This window comes from Saccopteryx leptura, chromosome 9 (genome assembly GCF_036850995.1).
Source record: "Saccopteryx leptura isolate mSacLep1 chromosome 9, mSacLep1_pri_phased_curated, whole genome shotgun sequence".
NCBI classification, from domain to species: Eukaryota; Metazoa; Chordata; class Mammalia; order Chiroptera; family Emballonuridae; genus Saccopteryx; species Saccopteryx leptura.
Window position 1 is genome coordinate 59,925,453 of NC_089511.1, and position 24,374 is coordinate 59,949,826.

General features: G+C 41.9%; 1 protein-coding gene across 1 annotated transcript in view; it reads right to left on the reverse strand.

Moving 5' to 3' along the window:
• Positions 1-24,374, reverse strand: part of CCDC6 (coiled-coil domain containing 6) — a 128,944-nt gene that overhangs the window by 13,399 nt on the left and 91,171 nt on the right. The window contains exons 4-7 of the mRNA XM_066348221.1: positions 11,999-12,102; positions 10,053-10,213; positions 4,420-4,576; positions 1,578-1,678 (exon numbers count right to left, since the gene is read on the reverse strand). Of these exons, the coding sequence (XP_066204318.1) occupies positions 1,578-1,678; positions 4,420-4,576; positions 10,053-10,213; positions 11,999-12,102 (523 nt within the window). The remainder of the gene's footprint in view (positions 1-1,577; positions 1,679-4,419; positions 4,577-10,052; positions 10,214-11,998; positions 12,103-24,374) is intronic.

Sequence of the window (24,374 nt, forward strand, 5' to 3'; positions counted from 1 at the left end):
CTCTGTTGAAAATCTGTTTACCAGTAATAACAAGAAAATCAGTCTCTTCGCTTCAGTCACAAGACACAAGCTTTGGCCTGCTACCTTTTCTTCCCTCCCTCTCTCCACCCCCACTGCTTCCTCTTTCTTCCCTGCTGGGTCATTCAATTGCCTTCCCTGCCTATGTGCTGGTACTGGAGCCAGAGACCCCCGGGGAGAGAGTTTTCAGCATCAGAAGGAAACAAGCATGCCTTTGAGGAAGAGGCTTCCAAGGAGTGAAGCCGGCTCCTTCTTGCACGATCTCGCTACAAGGGTTAGTCCCACTCACGATTCACTGGAAATATTAGGACGTAGCTCTTGTTTGAAAGAACACAGGGTGTGCAATAAGACACACTCTTCCTGTCACTTCCTGGACATGTGACCAGTAGCTTCCAATCACTCACTGCTTCCTCAATTTTAACATGGGAAAAATGATATTTACATTACTTCTTCTGTGAATAAAAATGAGATTATGTGCATAAGAACATAATAAAAGAACCCATAAAGATGTGTTATGATGTCTGTTAAAAACCTACCCAAGGTTTTGTCAATGCATTGGCACTTACAATCACAGTCAAAGACAGTCTTAAAAAAGGTTTTTGAAGTTAAATCCCTTTTAATTAAAAAAAATTAAAGAAAAACAGCAGCTGGCTCTGTAACATTTAGGCTTAAAAATTACAAGCTAATATTATTAACAAGACAGGTAATAGCAAATGTTGGAGAGGCTGTGGAGAAAAAGGAACCTTCATACACTGTTGGTGAGAATGTAAAGTAGTACAACCATTATGGAAGAAAGTATGGTGGTTCCTCAAAAACTGAAAATAGAACTACCTTATGACCCAGCAATCCCTCTACTGGGTATATACCCCCAAAACTCAGAAACATTGATACGTAAAGACACATGCAGCCCCATGTTTATTGCAGCATTGTTCACAGTGGCCAGGACATGGAAACAACCAAAAAGCCCGTCAATAGATGACTGGATAAAGAAGATATGGCACATATACACTATGGAATACTACTCAGCCATAAGAAATGATGACATCGGATCCTTTACAGCAAAATGGTGGGATCTTGATAACGTTATACGAAGTGAAATAAGTAAATCAGAAAAAAACAGGAACCGCATTATTCCATACGTAGGTGGGACATAAAAGTGAGACTAAGAGACATTGATAAGACTGTGGTGGTTACAGGGGGAGGGGGGAGAGGGAGAGGCACAAAGAAAACTAGATAGAAGGTGACAGAGGACAATCTGACTTTGGGTGATGGGTATGCAACATAACTGAACGACAAGATAACCTGGACATGTTATCTTTGAAAAAAAAAAAGACTATTTTAAGTTGGTTATTGAAATTAAAAAATCATATTTTTGAAATAGTTTAAAAAAAAATTACAAGGTAAGACACAGTCCTGACAGTGATTTGTTTTTGAGGTTTTTCAAAAACACATGACCATTCTGTTTGTAAGATTTTTATATGCTAGCAGGGAACATATTCAGGGATGCCTAACATAATTACCAGAAATCAGTTCCAGAAACATCAAGCACATGTACTCACCAGGTGATATAGGCCTGCTGGAGCTTGGAGAAGGAGTGTAAGGAATCGGGCTGGACACAGTGCGAGGTCTCAATCCTTGTGCAGACATCTCGTTAAAACACCTAAGAGGAGCAGGGAAATGATCAAAACCACCTGCATTTCAGTAATTCCTGAGAGAGTTCTTATGAGAAGATGATTGGGCCCACCTCCAGACTGTGCAGAGAGCGACGCTGCAGCCGGGAGACATGTATAAAACGAACCCTCGCTGCTCATTGCTCAACAAACCTCTCTTCTCAGCCTGTAGGCTGGGGCGCCTGGAGGGCCTCGCTCAGGATGGGGGCCTGGGGGCAGATGCCCTGACACCAGAGAGGACGGGGCCTCTCTATCACACAACAGCTATGTAGAAGTTCACCTCCACTGTCCCAACAATTACAGACATGTCCATGTGCTAATGGCTACAATTAAATTGTTCTTTGAAAATCAAACCCAAATAAGCCCTCTGAGATTTATGTAATCAAATTAAAGCTTAAAAATACGTTTTCTTGTCAACTAGATGTCAAATTATTTACAAGGCAAGATTTCCTTAACAGTCACATGTTAGAATAAAAGACACTTAAAAAAGTGCTGATGAGGAGAAATTTCTGGTCGAGAGACTTCCTAATAAGCTACTTCCACCGGTTTTATGGCCAAAGGAAGGAAAAGGCTGAGATCTGTGTCCAGGGAAGATCCCAGCCCAAATATTCAATTAGTTCACAAGAATTTGAACAGTATAATTTCTGCACTGATTTATTTGACTGGAAGAAACCCAAGCTCCTGAGTTTGACATGCATCTCTCACCTAGAGAGCCACCACTAATTCTTCCTCTACTCTTCGGAGCAGCCACCATGGTGGCACCAGGCTAGCAGCTAAGCCCACCTCTTGCTTTTTAAGGGATAAACAGACTTATAGATGTCTTGAGTATCTGACTAATTTCTCACAAATGTGACATCAATTCCCAGTAGGAAGAGGAGATGTCTTTAATTGGGAAGCTATACTCTACCTGGGATAATCTGATATACCAAAGATAAAGCAGACCTGCTGGAGTCAACACCAGTTCTGGAGAGAAAAAAAATGTGTATCTGGGAGTCTGAAGTAGCTTTAGTATTGTTACCTTAGTTGGAAGAAATTCCAGAGCACATTTAACTCAAGTCAAGTACAGGATACTGTGCATGTTAACAGACGGTCTGCTTTGTGTCTTAAGGCAGTGAGTAAGTTATTTAGTACCTGAGCTATGTTTTTAGTGAAAAGCTTTTCAGAGGATAAGAATTTCAGAGAAGATGGACACTCCCAGAAAGAAATCAATAAAATCCAGAGTAAGGATGATAGTTTTATGATATAAACTTCTGAGAAAAAATACTCTTCAGTCTTTTCAAATGAGGAAGCACATACACAGATATTTTCAATAGGACGACCCATTGCTCTGTTTTCATAATTCTTTTACATTTCAAAATTATAGACCTTTATTATAGAAAATCTTTTTTTTTTAAGATTATTTATTTATTTGAGAGGAGAGAGAGAGAGATTTATGTGATAAAATTAAAGCTTAAAAATACATCTTCCTGTGAGTGAGAGAGGGAGAGAGAGGAGGGAAGGAGGAGCAGGAAGCATCAACTCCCGTATGTGCCTTGACCAGGCAAGCCCAGGGTTTTGAACTGGAGACCTCACCACTCCAGGTCGACGCTTTATCCACGTGCTAATACAGGACAGCCAAAAATCTCAGATTAAAAAAAACAACTTTTTTAGCCCTCTGAATCTCTTCAATAACAGAAAGAAGGGAGAGTGCTGATGTGGTAATACTGCCCACATCTTTAACCAGTAAGTTTTGACATCAATAGTCTGTGCAACTCATCACAGACATTAGCAGCCCCTGGTCTCAGACCTGGCTACTCAGTCCTGTTGGAGGGGCCCCTGAGGACGATAAGTCTCACTTCCCACACGGTGACACTGACCTGTAGGGCCCGGGCAGGATACCCTGATCCAGAACAAAAAATTTCTCTGTAGAAATGTTCAGAGACAGGCTAATTCTTCAACTGCTGCGTTTCTCTGTTGACTCAACAATTTTTCTAATTCGAATTTGTTCCTTATCTTAACAATCACCACACTCCCAAATCCAGAGTTGGGGTGGAAAGGGGAAGGAGAAGGAAGAATGGGAGAGGAAAGTCTGAATGAGAGAGAAATGCTGAGACCATGCTCTCTAATTTAACCGAAGGATGATTCTTACATTACCCCATTTCTCAGTGGAACAATCAGGGAGTTTGATGTTAGGCTTCAGCAGATAAATGCACTGCATTGTTATTATTATTTTAAAATAGCGGCAAAAAGGCTCAAAAGTTATTAAGTATGTTAAGGCAAGACTCTGGCTTTCCACAACTTCCTGACTCCTGCTGATTCTTCCGACCTGTGTACACATCTGTTTCCTCGGGCTGTAACCTGGCTTGCCTCCCTGGACCTATGAGTTAAGGCGCTCCCACGCTTTAAGCAGACATAACTCAGGATGAGACAAATTTATAGACAAATGCAAACCCTGCCTCTCTACACATGACCCTGTTCCACTTCTTCCACCACATCAGTATGGAAAGACAACTTTCTTTCATCTTTTTGGGTTTAAGGAAAATGGTCAATCTTCTTTCTTTACCCCAGTCTCCGCATCTACTTCGAAGCAGTGGTGTTCATCATTACAACAAATAAATGTTAACGCCATCTCTTTCCACAACTAACAGGATGTGAACAGAGACCTCTTAGAGCCTTAACGCACGCCCCCCCCCCCCCCCCCAAACAGCAACAACAACACAGAAAAACCAAGGCTCCTACGACACAGGCGCACCTTTCGTCGTCCATCTCCAGGCTGGACTCGCTCTCGGAGAGCTGCCGGCAGAGGGCCTCTCTCCTCTCCATCTCCCTCTGCAGCTTCCTCTGCAGCCGCAGGTTCTCCTCGCGCATGTGGCGCTCCTCCTCCAGGTACTGCGCCATCTTCTCCGAGTCTGCAAAGCCAGAGAGCTTGGTGAGACCGCGTTCCGTGCAATCAGACACAAACTTTAAAAAAGACGATGGCGGTCCTGCTCCTCCGCGACAGATAAGGCCTGTTTCAAGACAGGAGTTCTCACTCTCCCACAACTTAAATCAGGATCTAGAGTTTACCCCAAGGACCAAAGTTTGCCAACGATGTGCTTTGAAAAATAAATACAAAAAGCAGTGCTGGGAGTTCAGGCGTTTTCACTCCTGCTCCCCTGCCTTCTGAAGTGGAGGAGGAAACAGTGGAGTTCAGGAGTTATGTCTGAACTGAACAGCTCCCAGAGCTCTCCGCTGGGCGGGGAGGGGGCCCAGCCAGCCGGGGAACTAGATCCATCCTATGAGCTCCCCGCTGGACAGCAAGTACGCTGCAGAATTCAACTCCAGATGCTGTGCGGCAAGTCCCAGCAGGACCCTATCTCACTTGTTAGCACAGCCATGGCGCACTGGGTGGAGGCACGTGGAGAACCAGTGTACTAGGACTCACTCGGTGACAGAAAGCTTTTGTAAAAAAAAAAGAAAGAAATTCACATAGTAAACACCTTTCGTATTTCAAATAAGTCTATGTGTGTGACTCACGCATGGCCCTTCTGAGTCAGAGAACTGATGAACATCTGTGTGCAGACAGGCTCTTGGGAGGGCGCCTTGCTTACGACAAATACCCCTTCCTCAGAAGCGTACAGGGGTGGGGGCAAACACAGGTGTACAATTGTAATTACGTAAAACAGTTTATTCTTGTATTATAATTATTGCATTATTCATTTGTGTTACAACTGTATACCTACTTTTGCCCACCTCTATGTCACCATCTCTACTATAGCACTACTTTCCCAGACCAGAGCTGTCTAGCCCCAGGGTAGAAGCTGCACCCAGGCTGAACCAGTCAGATTCTCTCCGGGTAATCTGAAATGCAGAACTGACATCTCCATAAGGCTCTGAAATCTCCTTTGGCTGTGGTCCCAAAATGCAAGCCCCACTGTTCTGAGGTCATTCCGGCAGGATTCCGACACACTCCAGCACCAATCTAATAAATGGCATCATGTGACCTCCCTGCTTCTCTTCTGGTTTATCTCGGACAGAATCTGTTGTTACTAAGTTACCAAAACAACTTTATACGGAACTCAGTGTCTACCCACATTCCTGCTTCTTCCTTTCCTCAGCCCATGAATTTGGGAAAAGTAAAATCTCAAAAAAATTAAAAAGGTAATATCCACTTCTCTATCCTGAAAAATAGCTACACATTCAGAGTAGCCATGATCACATCTACCAGAGAGTCCTACAGGTTACTGCGCCTATTCCATAGTGTCAGCCCACTCTAAATTTAAGGAGGGAATTGAAGGCCACATGGACCATTTCTCTTCCAAAGACTGACCCTATTTCAACTGACAAGTACATTAAATTAGTTTCGGTTTTAAGCCACTCCATGAAGGTCTGGTATTTTAGTAAATAATGATTTTTGATGACAAATATTCAATGATTTCCAAGACATCATCATTACAGAATATATAAAGGCTCTCAAATATCTCTATTTTGAAATTCAAATAAAAATACTAAAAGTATTAAACACAATTATACACTAAACACTAAAGCCCTCCATTGTTTTCAATATAACCAAAACCCTGCTGTTTAATCCAGTTGCAAAAATCTCTTTAATTGAAGGCATGCTGGGAAAATATTTACAAAGCACACTTTTGATATAAACGATTTAAATTATTTCATCCCAAATATGCAAGCATGCAGTATTTTCCACTAGCTCTACAGGAAGCATCAGATTGGCCCCTTGGAGTACTTAATGTTTCTCAAACCAGAAGGATGGCTGTCAGAGCAAGCTGCCTTTCTTTTCCGTAAAAAGAAAAGAAAGCTTTGCAGAACTGAGGATTAATGAGACTTCAAGAATATTAAGAGGAAACACGGGTTTTCAAAGAAAATGGCAATTCTTTAACATCTGGCATTATCAGCAGGGAGAATCCTTGAACAATAATCTCCAGACATGAAGGCTGGTCAGCAGGAGTGATGGCCATTCAGCAATTAACAGGGAAGCCAGAGGCACAGAGAAAGCACCAGGTCCGAGCCCTGTGGTGTTTCTGACCCTGGCACAGGGAGGTGGCTAACACCCTGGCATGCCTCGGGTGCCCTCTGCTGGCACACTGCCACAACTGATTTAAAGAGACAAGACTTATTCCCAGGAGTCAGCGCTTACCTTCTCTCACATAGCTCTCTACAAGCTGGAGGCCACAGCCTGTTTCTCCTCTTTCCAGCCATCTTGCAATATTTAGTCAAAGACAGTGTCAACTAAGGGCGATTTCCAGTCAGATTACAAAGAGCTGGTTCCCAAATAACCCACAGGTGGCCTACACATTTTGCATTCCCTTTTAAGGGTATGGTTCCTCAGACTATACTGAAACCGATTAAATTGGAATCCCTGAGGATGAGGCCTCTCCACTGGTATATTAAAAACTCCACAGGGGATTCCAACGTTCAACCAGAATTAAGAACTACTAGGAAAAAGCTTCAATGTCAGATACAGTTGGACTTGGAGGATAAGAATGAGGTAGATGGATAAAGAAAAAGTCATTAACTCATACTCTAAACCAGGGGTCTCAAACTCAACTCAGCATGTGGGCCGCAGAGCAAGATCACAGCCATTTGGCGGGCCGCACTAGGTCTACAAAAGGCAACTGTTATGCAACACTTTTCTCACTGCAGTTGAAAACAAAAAAAAATCAGTACAACAAGCACAATCGTACATGCAGTTTACTCAGTGTCACAAAATGACCAGAAACTGTAGTTCGCATCACAACTGCTGTTAACTAAGCTAATATCTAGCTAGGATGCTAGAGAAATGAAAAATACAAGTAGGCCCCTAGGCTTACTTAATTTTATCCAAAATATTTTGAACTTCGTGGATTAGTCTGCGGGCTGCACAAAATTGTTTGGTGGGCCGCGCGAGTTTGAGACCCCTGCTCTAAACCCAATCCAAATTGTGAATAGCTGTCAGCCGCTGCTGTTTGGGTCACCTCCTCTGTCTTCACAAAATCAAAATAGCACTAAAAGATGCCTCTGTTGGTATCTACAGTCTCTTCAAATACCAAATAGTACAGTAGTAAGGAAGTAATGGGAATGAAAAATTCTCCCTAAATTTCTTCTAAACTTTTTGTCTGGGGCACAGTACAGTATATATGAGAAAGAAAAATACAAACTGAAGGCACTGGAAAGAATTCAGAAAGGTGCCCTACATAGCAAAAACTGAAAAAACACCCTAAAATAACTAGTATTTGAAAACTTGTTTTCATGGAATATATACAGTGGTTCCCAATCTAGGGTATATGTCAGACTTCCTTACATTTAAAAAAAAAGAAAAAAGAGAGGCCCACCAGGCTCTATCCCTAGAATAAGGCTCGAAACCTGTATAGGGTTAGACAGGATAAAGGACTCCTACAGATACCTAAATCTTAATTGCTGAAGCCTGTGAATATGTTATCTTACATGGCAAAAGAGATTTTAGCAGATGTGAGTAAGTTAGAGACCCTGAGATGGAAACTTATCCTGGATTACCTGGCTAGGCCCAATGTAACCACAGCGTCCTTATAAGGAGCCAGGCAGGAGAGTCAGCATGAGAAGGAGATGTGACAGCAGTAGCAGAGGTGGAAGTGATGCCAATGCAAGGAAAGGGCCATGAGCCAGAGCATACAGGCATCCTCTAGAAGCTGGAAAAAGCAGAGACATATTTTCCCTTTGAGCCTTTTCCTGCTGACACCTGGACTTTTGCCCAGTGAGAGCTCTGTTGAACGTCAGACCTCCAGAAGTATGATATGGGCATGGGCAAAAGTCAGTTTCCAGTTGTTTGTATGAAAAATAATACAATGATTAATAAATAATAATACAAGAATAAACTTTTGTGTAAGCACAAATGTAAATTTACTTTTGTCCACATCTGTATAATAAATGTGTTGTTATAAGCGTCTAAGCTTGTGGTCTTTTGTTACAGCTGCAATAGGAAACTAGCACACTGTATTTTCTAAAGGTTCTTGATGCACCCGGACACACTACTGGACAAGAGCTCGCAATAAATATTAGAAAACAAAGATAAAAATCACTGAAATTTAAATTTTTTTTTTATTCAGTAAGAGGAGGGGAGGCAGAAACAGATACCCAAATGCAACCCCATCAGGGGCATTGTTCTGTTGCTCAGCAACCAAGCTCTTCTTAGTGCCTGAGGTGGAGGCCATGGAGCCATCCTCAGCACCCAGGGCCAACTTGCTCCAATCGAGCCATGGCTGCAGAAGAGAAAAAGAGAGAAAGAGAGAAAGAGAGAGAGAGAGAGAAAAGGGGAGGGGCAGAGAAGCAGATTGGTGTTTCTCCTATGTGTCCTGACCGAAAATCAAAAACCTGAGACATCCACACACCAGACTGACTCTACCACTGAGCCAACCGGTCCGGGCCAAATCACTGAAATTTTAAATGTGCATTCCATTTGACTCCACAAATTCATTTCCTAGTATTTATCCTAATGGTGTTCTTGAACAGTTATCAAATATGTGCACAGACATTCATTATAGTCACAGCATCAAAAATAAAAGGGTCCATTGGTATAGGATTAGTTAAATAATGGTATAACCAAATAATAAAGTACTAACGCTTTCTTTTAAAAAAGGGGAGTAAGTAGTTCTATATATATTGACAAGGAAAAGTCTGCAAGATATAGTAACCAAAAAATAAAAAAATACAAGAGTACATTCATTGTATGCACTACTATTTATATTTAGCTTATAGACACACACATATGTATCTGGAAAAATAAAAGTGTGTAATTGTAAGAACTGAGTAGCTGGGGATCAGAAGTGAAAGAGACTTATTTTTCTCCTGGTACCTTTAACTATATTATCTATTCAAACAAATAAATTTGAGCAGTCCAAAAGCAAAAATAGGAGAAACCCACAGAAATGCACAATAATCTCATCAAGTATTCAGAAATCTAGTTTCTGTGATTTCCAACTCAAATCTCAACCTGTCCAAAATAATAAGTATAAATTTCAAAAGCATTTATTCAAATACCATGAACAAATGTGAGCTACAGCTAAAATTTAGCAGTAAGGAAGATAAACATTCTAATCTGTATGAATGCCCCAAAATACATTAAGGTCTTCTTCAATATTTTGTTAGCACACTCCTAGAGATGAATGTGGGAAAACATTAAAAACATTACCTGTGATTATGGACCCTCCTGAAATTATCTGAATTATTTTTTAGAAGTATTCTAAATTAGTCACCTTGCCTCACTACAATCATTTTTTTAAAACAATCTATTCTAGGATGACAGGATAAACATGTATTGGTAATGAAATATAATACGAATTTGATGAGTACAAATTAAAACAGAAATGCCAATAAAACCCTGTATTTGGTAAGTGGATTAATTATCAGACAGTGAGACCAGAGGCTACGTACGCTGTAGCTGCGCAGCCCTCAGCTGCTTCTTCAGCCTCTCCACTTCGTTCTTTAGAAACCGGATGTGGCGCATCATGTTTTCAGGAGAGTCGATCTCCATGGAGATGTCTCTAGGTGACGGAGGAGCCGAGACCGGCTGGTCTAATTTCTCCTGCAGGATTCTTTATTGAAAAGAAAAATTCCAACAATGTAAAAAACAGTTTGCCTTTGAAAGACAAAACAACATACTAACCTGGAGGGTTTATTTGAAAAACAAGCTCCTGTAATATGAATGAATTACAGAATGACTTCACAAGGCTGCTTATCTCCTCTACCCACTTTATAGCAACTTCCGGTCACCCTTATCAGATATTCGGGTCAAAGGGCAGAGCTGATGGAGCCATCCTCTTTTTTTCCTTTTAAATAGGCACTGATAATTAAGCACTCCTGAGGAAAAAATCTCTAACACTTGCTTCTAAATAGTGTGTTGGCGTACAGGAGGCATTCCGAGTTATCTGCTCCCTCGATGTTTGACATGTTGGCTGACAACATGGAGATACTATAGGAATGTCAGCCTCTCAATGTTTTCAGTTGAAGCTTATGAACTGTACACTATGAATTTCCATGGAGGGTGGCAAAACAGAGACCCCGCTTATAAAATTCCCTCCTGAAAAAACAATCCTGAGGGCAAGGCAAACTGGAGGAGAGGCCCATTGCTTCTGGCCATAGGTAAGGCAAAAGGTTAAAAACAAAACAAAAATTAGTGGTTTAATAATTGGTAGTGTCACTTTCTTCACCAATTCTCGTTACTTTGAAGAACATGAAATGCTTATTTATATTCAATAAAATGTCAACTTCATATTGCTTAACCAAATAATTTGCAATAATTTGGTATTGATTTATGTATGTATGCACACACACACATGTGGATGTAGCAACAGAGCTCCATGCTCCTTTTATAGGTGCTGGGGTTTTGACCTTTATACCTTTGAGTTTGCAAATTGAGCAAGCTAGTATATTAAGTGTTGTAATGGTTCCTATGTTTATTAGTATTGCTATAATAATGCAAAGTTAGTTCAACTATAGCTGGAATATTTCCCTATAGATATACCTCTAATTTTCACTTTTCTTAAAGCCTGCAGTGCATTTCTATTTTGCAAATCTTGAAATGAACTCAAAATAATTTATGGATGTTCTTCCAAATCCAATACTTATGGCAAAAAGACTTTGGTTAGCAAACAAAAGATCCTGGTGGAGCGGATTAATGAACATTTATTTTCAAGAAAGCCTTTTCTACACTCATACACACATCCTGCACAGACTGCTCCTTGCCACTCTGCAGGCCCTGCTCCAGCCACCCCAAAGTACACAGAACTTTAAAAATAAGGACCTGGTAGTACCTTATACAGAAGGGTCTAAGAAATGCTCGCTGTTGTCTGATATCTCATATCCATATACATCCATTTTATACAAAGCATCCCAACCTTATATAATATGTACAAGTATTTCTTTACAGCAAGTTTTAAAACAATTAGATTATTTTTCTATTAAAATCTCAGTCTTCCTAACCAAGTACATGCTAGAGATGTATAATACTTAATGGTGCACAGAACATATGCAGTGCACTTTAGAAAATAACTGGGGAAAGCCAGGTCAATAAGGTAAAAACATTAAAACTACAACCATCCTTCAGAACAATTTAAAGGTAAACAATAGCACCTTGACTAATTTCTTCATAGCCTTTGACACAAAACGAAAAAGTCTACTGGGGCAGTACGAGGGAAGTATAAAGAGGTGACTAACATGAAAATGGGTCAGAAGGCTTTCAACATTTTATTCATTTAACAAATTAAATGATGTGCATCAGCCAAAGAATTAAATATCCTATTTTTATTCTTCAGTCACACCCAGAATAGTACCCTAACCACAAAAGCACTCCCCATATTGAAGAGCAAGACAAAACAAACCGCTTTTCAGCTTCAAGTTTATCCATTCTTTTCCAGAGACGATTCACTAGTGCTTCTTGTTCTTGTTCCAAAGTATTTTCAAGGTCAATCTTCTCTCGTCTCAACTAGAGGAAGGAAAAAAGTTTTACTAAGAAGGGTAGGCCGCTCAAACTTCTGGGCTGGATCATTATAGGGCCCCTTTACGTAGAGAACACGGTGAGGAAACGGCCAACTTTCCGGCACAGACACATTCCGTGCACCTGGTCCTGTAACTGAGAAAACCAACACAGGTTCATTCTTTGCTGTTAAAGCTGAATTGTTGTCCAGTACATCGCTTGTTCTAGCATTTATTCAAAGTACATGGAAAGTTTTCCTCACAGAGAGTTTGGGCAGTTCTGCTTACTGTCATATCAATACTTATCTGAGTCTGCCCCCTCATCCTGCCCCCCAGTTCTGCATGCAGTTTAATCAAAAATATTATATCAACATTTATAAAAACTCATGTACTGAAAACAATTCTCATACTGAAAAATGGATGCGCATAAATAAATATGTCCCAAGATATAAAAATAGGCACAAAATGATAAACACCAAATTCACAATACTGGTTACCTCCGAGGAGGTAGGGAGGAAGAGCAATCTGATTTGGAGGAAGGTATGCAGTTGTGGAGGGAAACCCAGGCTGCATCAAAGGAAGCAAACATAGAAAGCTCCATTTAATCAACTGATACTGAGCAATATGAAAGTACTGAAAACAAGGCCACACACTGGTTAAAAGGATGGAGCAGAGAACCAAGAAGTCAGAAATTTCTGCCTTTGTGAGACTTACCCTTTAATGGTGTCAAGATAATGAATTAAACAAACTATACAATTGGTAGAGAATGAAAGGATATGAAGAAAAAGAGGGCTAGTGAGAGGGACAGAACATGTCATGATAAATATATAGATTTCACAGTGACAAGTAGAAGGACCGTGTTATATCATTTTTTGTACTTATCTATCTATTGGAGATATTAAATAATTTTAACCAGAATTTCCTTTAAAAAGAAAGAAAGGCTCTGTTACTGCCCCACGGCTGTCCCTGAAACCAAAAGCAATTCACCTTTCCCATCACTGAGTCAACAAATTATTTTTGATTGCACAGCTGCAAAAATGCCAGAGCGGCAGATTTCACATTTCCTTAGGAGGTCACAGAGGCAAGCTCCTCACTGATCAAAGATTCCTGTATATGCAGTAAAGTGAGACCAAGACCACGTATAAAATGTAGTCCTTTATAGCAACCAAAGTAGACTTTATTCAACAAGTAAATAAGCCCAGATCACAGGGTCAACTGAAAATACAGCTTCAAGATAGTTTCTTCGCATGGGGGAAGGAGGGAGAAAGGGGTGGAAGGTGGGATGACAAAATAAGTCAGAAGCATTTGGGGCTGTGAGGTTGAGAGAAGGCTAATGCATGCATGCTCCTCGGAATGTTAAACAGATCCTACCAAAGAAATGAGGAAAAACTCTGGAAAGCATCATAGATCTCCTATAAAACTTAGTGATTCCTTATATTGACCATATTTTTGGCCAAATTCTGAAGCACATTCACAGCCATTAAAGAAAAAAATCTGACCCTGGCTGGATAGCTCAGTTGGTTAGGGAATCATCCCAACATGCCGAGGTTGTGGGTTCAATCCCCAGTCAGGGCACGTACAAGACTCGATCAATGATGGCATGAATAAGTGGAACAAAATCAATGTTCCTTTCTCTCTCCCTCTCCTTTCCTCTCTCTAAAAATCAATTCAAACAAACAAATAAGAACCTCCAAATTCTAAGGCATTTACTGGTAAGAGACCTTGTTCTGTATTTAACTAAAAGCATAGTAGTGGGTAATTGGTAGGCAAGAAGAGAATTCAAGCAAGGCATTGTTTTGCAGTAGAGAAACTTATGCCCAATTACTTTTCATTTTAGAGTAATCATGCTTAATGCTAACCAACAACTCTAAAAATCAAAGCCAGACAAAGTTGTCTTTACTCTTGGACAACTTACTAATCATATGCTCCAGTAGGTGCTCACCTGCTGTGAGCCTCAATGTCCTTACCTGTAAAATAAGAAGGTTGGCCTAGACCCACCCTTTCACTTTAGAGCTGAAGAAACCCCTAATTGGCCTGAGAGATGATGCGACTCAGGCAAAGGAATATCACTAGGATAGGAATAGAAATCAGACACTATGGTGTCCAAGAGCTGGGTCCCATCCAACCAACAAATACGCGGATCTTAAGGGGAAAATTATTCTATAGTTTTAAGTCTATGTTCTTTGCCAACAATTCTTGGGAGTAGCAGAGTAGGGGGTAGCTTCCTGACTCTGAAAGTGTGAATAAACAGGTAAGAGAGCAGGGCAAACGGATTGAGAATGCGCAGGAACCTCAGCTTCTTTTGGCACCAGCTATCAATTTACTGCCCACTTCAGCAGAGCAAGGCTTCCTGGGGGTCAAACGTACGTGTGCTGTACCAATTTGCTCTACTCATTTCCTTCCATAAAGCGGGCCACACAGGAGGCCCCCGCTCAGCAGCTCAGATCTGGGTGTTTCATTACACAGGCTGACAGTGATACAGGAGTCCATATTATTTAGCCCTCAAAAGCAGGTTTCCTGTCTTGTTTCGTCAGCTTTAAAAATCTCAATGCCTCAGCATTGCTGAGTTGTTCTCAGACCATTAAGGGGTAGAGAAGTTAGAGGAAATTGTATTATTTATGATTATGATTAACTGGACCTTAAATTCTTTATCAGAGTTACCCTTCTTTTTGTTTTTTGTATTTCTCTGAAGCTGGAAACGGGGAGAGACAGTCAGACAGACTCCCGCATGCGCCCGACCGGGATCCACCGGGATCCACCCGGCACGTCCACCAGGGGCGATGCTCTGCCCACCAGGGGGCGATGCTCTGCCCCTCCGGGGCGTCGCTCCACCGCGACCAGAGCCACTCTAGCGCCTGGGGCAGAGGCCAAGGAGCCATCCCCAGCGCCCGGGCCATCTTTGCTCCAATGGAGCCTTGGCTGCGGGAGGGGAAGAGAGAGACAGAGAGGAAGGAGGGGTTGGGGGCGGAGAAGCAAATGGGCGCCTCTCCTATGTGCCCTGGCCAGGAATCGAACCCGGGTCCCCCGCACTCCAGGCCGACGCTCTACCACTGAGCCAAACGGCCAGGGCCAGAGTTACCCTTCTACCTCCTGCTCATGAAATTCCACAAAGCATATATAGCAGTTCTGCCTAAATTTAGGCAGAAGGAGATTTTTAGTGCTAATTTCATTGTCCTCATATGGAATAATCCTCAAATCTGGCAATATATTTTAAGTTTAGAGAATAAGTCAGAAATTCATGCTTGAATCAAAACATCAGCCCATTAACACTCTGCTTTTATTATGCCGGCCTCTATCTGTAATACCCTCCCCTATTTCCTTCCTAATAATATCTAACCGCTTTTTAAACTCAGTGTCCATGCAACAGGCATCGTCTCATTCCATCACCAAACGTCAAATTCTCAGGCTACCTGAGCCCCTTCTGACTCCTTATTCTGTGAGCACCAATGGATACAATTAATGTGCAGAACATCTTCATCTGAAAGGCTGCTTTGTATTTAAGTCAGTTCAATAGACTCCCAAATTCTTTACTTCTCTTCAGTAGTTCACTTTCTCATTACAGGTTAATTAAATCAGACCAAAAGTTCTTATTATATTCTCCAAATAAATACAGAACTTCTTTAATAGATAAATTTAAGTGTATACAAGTATAGCTGACTCTTTTGTATTCACAGCCCTTTCGTCTTCTCAGGGGGCAGATACTGACCTCCACCAAAAAAGTAGACAAGACAGGGAGCAGCTGAGAGATGGTTCCAACACCAGCAGATTTCCGTCTTGCCGTCCCGTTTAAAGAGGAGTATGATGCTGAGGTGGAGCTTTTGAACCTACTTTGAAGTTTTACTCTATGAGTAAAATGTCTTTTGAACCCCAAACATCTGACTTAAAATATAAGCTTTGGGTTGGGGGGATAAATGAAAAAGGGGAAGGAATTAAGATGTACAAATTGCCAGTTATAAAAAACGTTCATGGAGATGTAAAGTATAGCATAGAAAATACAGTCAATAATATTATAATAGCTATGATGGTTCTGGATGGGTATAAGATTTATAAGGGTAATCACTTTGTAAATTATACAGATGCCCAATCACTATATTATACACCTGAAACTAATATAATATTGTATGTATCTCAACTATAATTGAAAAAAAAAAATTTTTAATTAAAAAAGTTCTGGAAGGAAGCCCGTTACTACTAATCCAAGATGATAAAGTGTTTGGAAAAGCCCATGGTAGGGCTACCATATAAACTTAACACAGACACAAGGTCTGTTGCAACATAGAGTGAAAAGCACTTAGGATGATGATGATATAAGGAGTGTATCTGATGTTTAAAAAAAGAAATAGCAGAGTACTCTTCAGGACCTACATTATCCAAACTCTTAGTTGGCTAGATTTTTTTTCAAGATTTCATTTACTGATTTTAGAGTGAGGAGAGGGTGAGAGGAGAGAGAAAGGCGAGGGGAGGAGGGGAGGGGCAGGAGGCATCAACTCATTGCTTGTTGTCTGTGCCTTGACCAGGCAAGCCCAGGGTTTCAAACCGATGACCTCAGCGCTCCAAGTCAACACTCTATCCCAGGGGTCCCCAAACTACGGGCCTGCAGGCCGCATGCGGCCCCCTGAGGCCATTTATCCGGCCCCCTGCACTTCCGGAAGGGGCACCTCTTTCATTGGTGGTCAGTGAGAGGAGCATAGTTCCCACTGAAATACTGGTCAGTTTGATGATTTAAATGTACTTGTTCTTTATTTTGAATACTGTATTTGTTCCCGTTTTGTTTTTTTACTTTAAAATAAGATATGTGCAGTGTGCATAGGGATTTGTTCCTAGTTTTTTTTTTTATAGTCCGGCCCTCCAACGGTCTGAGGGACAGTGAACTGGCCCCCTGTGTAAAAAGTTTGGGGACCCCTGCTCTATCCACTGTGCCATCACAGGTCAGGCTAGATTTTTTTTTTTAAACAAAAGAGGCAAGTCCTAAGAAAACAAGTGGGGTCATGGGGAATTACCACAACAATCCCCCAAACCTTTAAGTTTAGGGAGATCTAAAGGCCATTAACAGTTCAGCCCAATTTCCTACCAATTCATTATGTTTCACCATAGATGTTCAAAGCGGCGACTCTGCGGGTGTATCAGAAGTATCTGGGAATATAAATGCACAATCTTCAGAAAATGACTAAATCCAAGCCAGAAAAATGAACACAGTTTTTTCAATGAACTGAAAGTTTGTAACCCCCCCCCCCAAAACTCCAATTTTGAAATCTAAGGTTTGGAGGTGGTACCTTTGGAAGCTAATTAGATTTAATTGATATTATGAGGGTAGAGTTCCCACTATGAGATTAGTGTGCTTTCAAAGAGTTACAAAGTACTCTGCAGCTTGCTGCTACCTCTCAATGAGGATACACAGGCAGTCCTCAACCTGAGATGGCCTTCAGCAGGACTCTGTAACACTGGCGCCGACTCCGATGCCAAGACTCCAGAACTGTTAGAAATAAACTTCTGTTTTTTATAAACTCATCTATGTTATTTGTTACAACAGCCCAAACAGGCTAAGACAGTTCTGTTTCCAGTAGAGACAATCAAGGATCTTACCTCATTCCATCCTACTTTGCCAATACATTTGAGTTAATCATGGTTTTTCATATATAGTGAGTCCTCACTTAACGTTGTTGATTGGTTCTGTGACTTTATGCAAAACAACATATAATGAAACCAATTTCACCATAGGACAATAGGTATAAACAAAAGTTAAGATCCTACAGTAGCTCATCAACATTATAAAGAACCCACATTAACCGAAGATCTGCTGTATATAGGGAAGAAGTAACCAATGGGATTCATGAGAGAGCTACTGTATATGTTAATTTACATATACATCACGTGCAGCTGACATGAAAAGAGCTGAGAACAATGTACAATGGTCGTTAATCGGTGGCAAAACCTCACAAATTAAATCAACAGAGACAAGTAAACTTAAAGTACTGCCTCTGCTGGCGTCTGTTCAGACATCAGTGGAATTTTGCTCAGCCTTGGCAATTCTACGCTGAGAGACATCTGACCCTTACCTTCTGGAAAAAATTTTTTTAAGGACATCAAGTAGCTGATTTGTGTTACAGATGAGTTAAGACAGGTGTTCGTAGACCACAGAGCCCCCTGGGTACCTATTTGATTAATCAGGCTGGAGCTGGTTTCAGAATTGAGAACAAGTTCTAGGTCATCACCACAGCTTGTACAACGCTGCGTACAGAATGAGCCAGTGGAAGTTTGTCAGTGTAGAGTAAGAGAAAAGGAAAAAAAGAATGGTCAACAGTCAAGTTCAGGAGGTCAAAAATTACAGTTGGAAAGAAATTTCTCTATGTAACTCAGAAATATACTGATAGAGAAAAAAAGCTTGGAAAAAGTCATAAAGAATTATATATACAGCTAGATAAATAGGGTTGTCTCCTGAATGAAAGTAGTATTGGTAATTATTTTCCTACCTTTTCCTATCTCCCACCTAATTTTTAATGAAATTTACTATTTTAAATAAAATTAAAAATTCAAAGCTATTTAACCATTAAAAAAGTGGCTATTTCCTAATATAACTTAATAGTATATTTCTTAATTTAGGATGTTAATTTACATATATAAAATACAGAATGAGCCAATAAACTCAAAGGATAATTGATAGTAAAGGCTTAGCTATCTGAAAGACTGAGAATTTTCCAGATTGCCCAGAGTTAACCTTTATTATCATAGCTAACAATTGTTTTCTTCTCAAAAACTGTGCTCCTATAAAAATTAGATTTGTTTTTTGAAATGGGTATAACTTCAGGACAACATTAATATCCTATTAACATTAGTATGTGAAAATGATACTATTCATAGTTCACCAGCTCAATAAATTCTGCTTCTGTTCAATGATGTTGAGAAACGAAGGCCTTTATGGAAGAGACACACATAGTAACTCAGATTTATATGGTTTCTGGACTTAGGTTTTCATCACTTGGATATCGCACCGGATAGGCCGGTGGCCGGGGCCGTGCAGATTCGCACTGGACTCGGGCAGATGGGAAAGGAACTGTGGAGCTGGAAACTGGTGGGCCGTTCCGTTTACGAGTCTCACAACGGCAGATGAGCAAGCAGGCAAATAAATATACATTTCACCATTGTCAATTATTCTTTTAGTTTTGATTCCAGATAAATTATTTGGTAGTGTTGGGTGAAAATAAAAATAACTACAAGGCATGCAAAAAAGCAGGAAAATAATGATCCAGAACCTGGACAAAAACCAATCAACAGAAAAAGGCACAGCTATATAATACTGATGGTTGAACTACCAAGAGTCCCAAAACACTTCCCTCTCTCAGGCTGACTAGCAAATGGGAAGGGGGGTCCCCTTCTCTGACAAAACAATAGCAAAAAAATGGCCCCTCCCAATGGCAGCAGGCAATTTGCTATCTACAATCTGCTGCCCTGAGGGCAAATACCCACAGCCTTACACAGACTATACACAAGTGGTCTGCCCTGTGCTCATGCACCAATCAGGCAAACTACAAGCAAGCAAGCTCAACACAATTGTTTGCCCAACAAGCACATTATTATTTGTATACTAGGTTAATAATGCTAGAAGACTCTTTTACCAGATAATTACCATTAATGGAAAGCAGTTTTCAACATATTGGGTGGATACTCTTTTGCTACATCAAGAGTACAGTGGAAAAGTCTTCCAGAAAGAAGTCACAACATAGTATATGTTGCAAATATACTACTACATCAGTGGTTACTATCACTTCATTATCTAAAATGAGCTTCCTTAACAAAATAACATTAGGGAAAGTATTCTTGATGTGCTTTGGAGAATGTCTCTAGTAAATCATCAACCAAATGCTTATTTTGGTCATAAAGAAATAGACTCATACATTTCAAAACCACAGGCATCTAGGAAGTCTCAGTGTTATCTCTGGATTTTACTGCTCTTACCAACGCCCTTCAATTAACATGCAGTCTTCAACCCCAGTGCATGACCAGAAATGCCCAGTCAGATCATAACGAGGTTCCTCTTTACACAGAAAGCATTCTGAATATTTTTCCTGTCATTATGTCACATCGTCTGTACACACTGATCCCGTGACAAGTGGTATCTGATGCTTCAAAATACAGTCTGACAAGATGGAACATAAGTGAGATTTTGTACTTAACTGAAATGGGGAAATGGGGCCTAGGGAAGGAATTCAAGGGATTTGGGTGGGGGTGGGGGGATGTCACAACCTGTAAAGAGGCTTATCTGTGCCCCTGAGAAAACTCAAAGTCTACTTGCTTTTTTTTTAAAGATTTTATTTATTCATTTTAGAGAGAAGAGAGAAAGAGAAGGGGAGAGGAGCAGGAAGCATCAATTCCTATATATGCCTTGACCAGGCACTCCTGGGGTTTCGAACTGGTGACCTCAGCGTTCCAGGTCGATGTTTTATCCATTGTGCAACCATAGGTCAGGCCAGAACTCAAGAGTCTACTTTCGTAGGTCGGGAGTTGGGGCCTCTTGGTTGGCTTTAAGACATCCTGACAGCTCCTGGACTACAAAACCACTGTTGGGCAAACCAGTGTGGAACAAATGTGTTAGGCTTGCTCACTTGTATTTTGCCTGATTGGTGCATGAGCACGGGGCAGCACCATGAGTGTATAGTTTATGTAAGGCTGTGGGTGCTTGCCCCCAGGACAGATTGTAAATTGTGGATTGCCTGCTGCCATTGGGAGAGGCCATTGTTTGCTACTGTTTGCCAGGGAAGGGTTTTTTCTGCCAGGCCTGTTTCGGCTTGTGAGTCTGGGGAGTCCAGAGAGTCCAGAGAGAGAGAGGGAAGAGGTTTTCCCTGCTTACTCGCTCGTCTGCTGTTTGCAAAACTCTAATATACGGACTGGCCCACCATTGTCTGGCTCCACAGTTCCTTTACCATCTGCCCAAATCCAATGGGAACCTGCATGGCCAGGACCATAGCCTTACATCTGGTGTAGCCGGCGAGATTTGGATCAGGTCAGTATGGAGCGGCTGCCACCTCAAGTGGTGCAGGGTAGTGGTTGTTGCTCTCCAGTGTACGGTTCCCCATGGCTCTTCTTTTGGGGACTTGGCTGGTGGTTTTTTACAGCCCTGTGAGAGGATACCAAGAGCTCTATGCAAGAAGCTGCCCAAGGTCAAAGCTCCGGGAAGAGTTGCAGTTCTGAAAACTACAGGTCAGGCTGCAAGCTGAGAACCAGCAACGGTGTGAACTAGAGTGAACACTGGAGAGGGAGGTCAACCGGGTTCGAGAGCTACAGTGTGAGATGCAGGCTGAGCACCAATGGCACCTGGAACTGGAGTGATCTCTGGAGCAGGCCAAGAGCTGGCAGCTGCAAGAGCCGAAACGGTTGCCAAAGGAGCAGCATCCATGCCAGCGGAGTGGCTCTGAGTCGGCAGGAGCAGGCATTTCTGCCTCTTCTGCGGAGGAGGCTCGGGCTGAAGCTGCCAGCCGCAGACTCAGAGCCTGGCCAGTGGTGGCCCAGGCGGTAAAAACCCAGGCAGAGCTGATGGAGCTGTGGGCACAATTCAGGCAGAAACCCAATGAGTCTGGTAGGGCTGCTGCAGTTGTGGGACACAGGGAATGGCATCACACTCTCCAGAACAGAGACTGAGCAATTGGCCACCATTACCACGCACTCCTCCTTAAGGCAGCGTCTTCGTAACTGCCATGACAACAGGAATAAGGGGGAGGTCTGAGGCCTCCTGTGAAATTGGCAACTCACTGGTCCCCTTCTAATGTGTAGCAGGTGTTGGCATTAGAATAGGTGCTTTTCTTTTTTTCTTTCTTCTTTAATAGCAGCAGCAGCAGCTAAGAGAACTGTCAAGGCAGCATAGGCCTTGAATGTAAACTTGTTGAAGGGTTTGGATGGAGTTTTTGGTAATGGACAGAGAGCTTATGGAAAGGCGCTGAAGTCCATTAAGAGAGCTGTGTGGCTAGTCTCCTGTAATGGACCTTCACCTTGGTGATTTGCACAGACAGCTGAGCTGTGTATCGTGGACTGATCACTGAGCAGTGTAATGGACTCTTAGACTACAACCAGAGGGGGCACTGGCTCCCCTTGTCGGAGGGACATGCCGCTTTTGGAAAGTATGAGATACCCTGATGGGGGCAGCTCTGGTGGAAGCTCTCCTGCACCGAGAAGCTGTTCTTACCCAGCTGCAGAGATGCACCAAGATACTTTATGGTTTTCGAGGACACAGCCCTGGACTATACAGGCCCTCCCACCTACTCTGGGGCAGGGGGCTAGAGGTGGGCCTCCCGTTAGCGCCTTGGACAGAGTGCTCAGGGAGAAAAAGGTGAAGGGCACCTTTGTAATAATGGTAAATGTATAACTTGTGCTGTTGCTGTAGTCTGTTTATGTAATGTATCTCACTCCTCACACAGGGACCATCACGGAAAATATCTAACATGTAGATTATGAGGCAAGCCACCCTAAAGGAGTGGAATGCCGGGCAAACAAGTGTGTAACAAGTGTGTTAGGCTTGCTCGCTTGCACTCTGCCTGACTGGTGCATGAGCACGGGGCAGCACCACGTGTGTACAGTCTCTGTAAGGCTGCAGGTGCTGGCCCTCAGGGCGGCTGACTGCAGATTGCAGATTGCCTGCCACAACCGGGAGGGGCTACTGTTTGCTGGAAAAGGGTTTTCTCCGCCCGGTCTGTTTTTGGCTTGTGAGTCTGGAGAGTCCAGAGAGAGAGAAGGAAGCCGTTTTCCCTGCCTGCTTGCTTGTCTGCCGTTGCAAGACTCTAGCAGAGAATGGCCCACCGTTTTCTGGCTCCACAGTTTCTTTACCATCTGCCCAAACCCAATGGGAACCTGCATGGCCATGGCATCCAGGGTTACACCCACTGAAAAAGAGCTCATTGAAGCTTCTTTCGAGTACTATGTATTTGCCCCTAGCTGACCTACTTCCAAGGCACCAAATCCCTTATTTTTCAGCTATGCTCTGGCTTTTCCCCCTTCCAAATAAACAGTAGGTAGAATGCTTGTACTCAAGCTTCTTGAGTCACACAAACATCCTCAAGGATTTGCTATAATCAAATTCCCACTCTGTGGACTTGAGGGTTCACTATGATTGTGTCTTGCCCCAATACAGCTCATCTAAATGTGCACACAAAGGTTAGTACATTTTTCAAAATAATAATAAAAGCAAGGCAGCAAATTATAATACATTATTGTTAAACCAGAGGAGGAGGAGGAGGAAGAGGAAGAAGAGAATGAGAAGGAAGAGGAAGAGGAGGAGGAAGAGGAGGAGGAGGAGGAGGAGGAAGAGAATGAGAAGAGGAAGAGAAGGAGGAAGAGGAGGAAGAGAATGAGAAGGAAGAGGAAGAGGAGGAGGAAGAGGAGGAGGAAGAAGAGAAGGAGAAAGAGGAGGAGGAGGAAGAAGAGGGAGAGAAAGAGGAGGAATAAGAGGAGGAGGAGGAGGAGGAAAATGAAAAATATAAGTAGTAGTTGTTTGAGGAGCCTTGTAGCTAGGTAATGTTTTATTATTTTTGTATGTCTATGTTTTCTGAACTTTCTTGAAAGAGCAACGGATTACTTTTATAATGCAAACATTTAATAATAGAGATCAGTACTTGAAATCAAATCTCAAAGCATGCACAGTGGTCACTAAATATCATCTCCTTAATGCAAGTGAACCCTCAAGGAACATGGCTGTTCTTTGGGGAAGAAAAAAAAAAAAAAAAAAAAAAGCACAGACAACAGCAGGTGCTGCCAGAGCTATTATAACAGACTTCTCTCACTGCCGGGGGCTGAAAGGCCAGCTGTTAGCATGGATGAAATTCTTAAACACGCAGTCTGATCCTACTACCTATGAATTTAAGAAATATTCTGTTCAACAAAGGCAACAACAAATCAACTAAGGGTACAAGCCCGAACATGAGCCACTAGCTACTCAATTCACAGATGTCGAAGTCAGAAGGACACACAGATTATCTGTATAACTCACTAGAGTTAGTCGGTGCAGCTACTAAAATAAGTAGCATCAGCATTGTGTGTAGACCCATTGTGATGTCAGCTTGGTCTGTGTTTTGAATGAATTGACTTCCCAGACAATAAGGCAGAGTCCATCTTGTGGCCTTCACTTAGAACCACTGTTATAAGAGTGGGAAACATTAAACATTCCTTCCTTCCTAATAGGACGTAAAATATATGTTTCCTTGTTTCATATTAGAATAAAGGAACAAAAATTTAATCTTATCCTGAGGACTGAAATTCATCACTCTAAACCCCAGCTTCTGTGATTTGGTAGCTACAGAC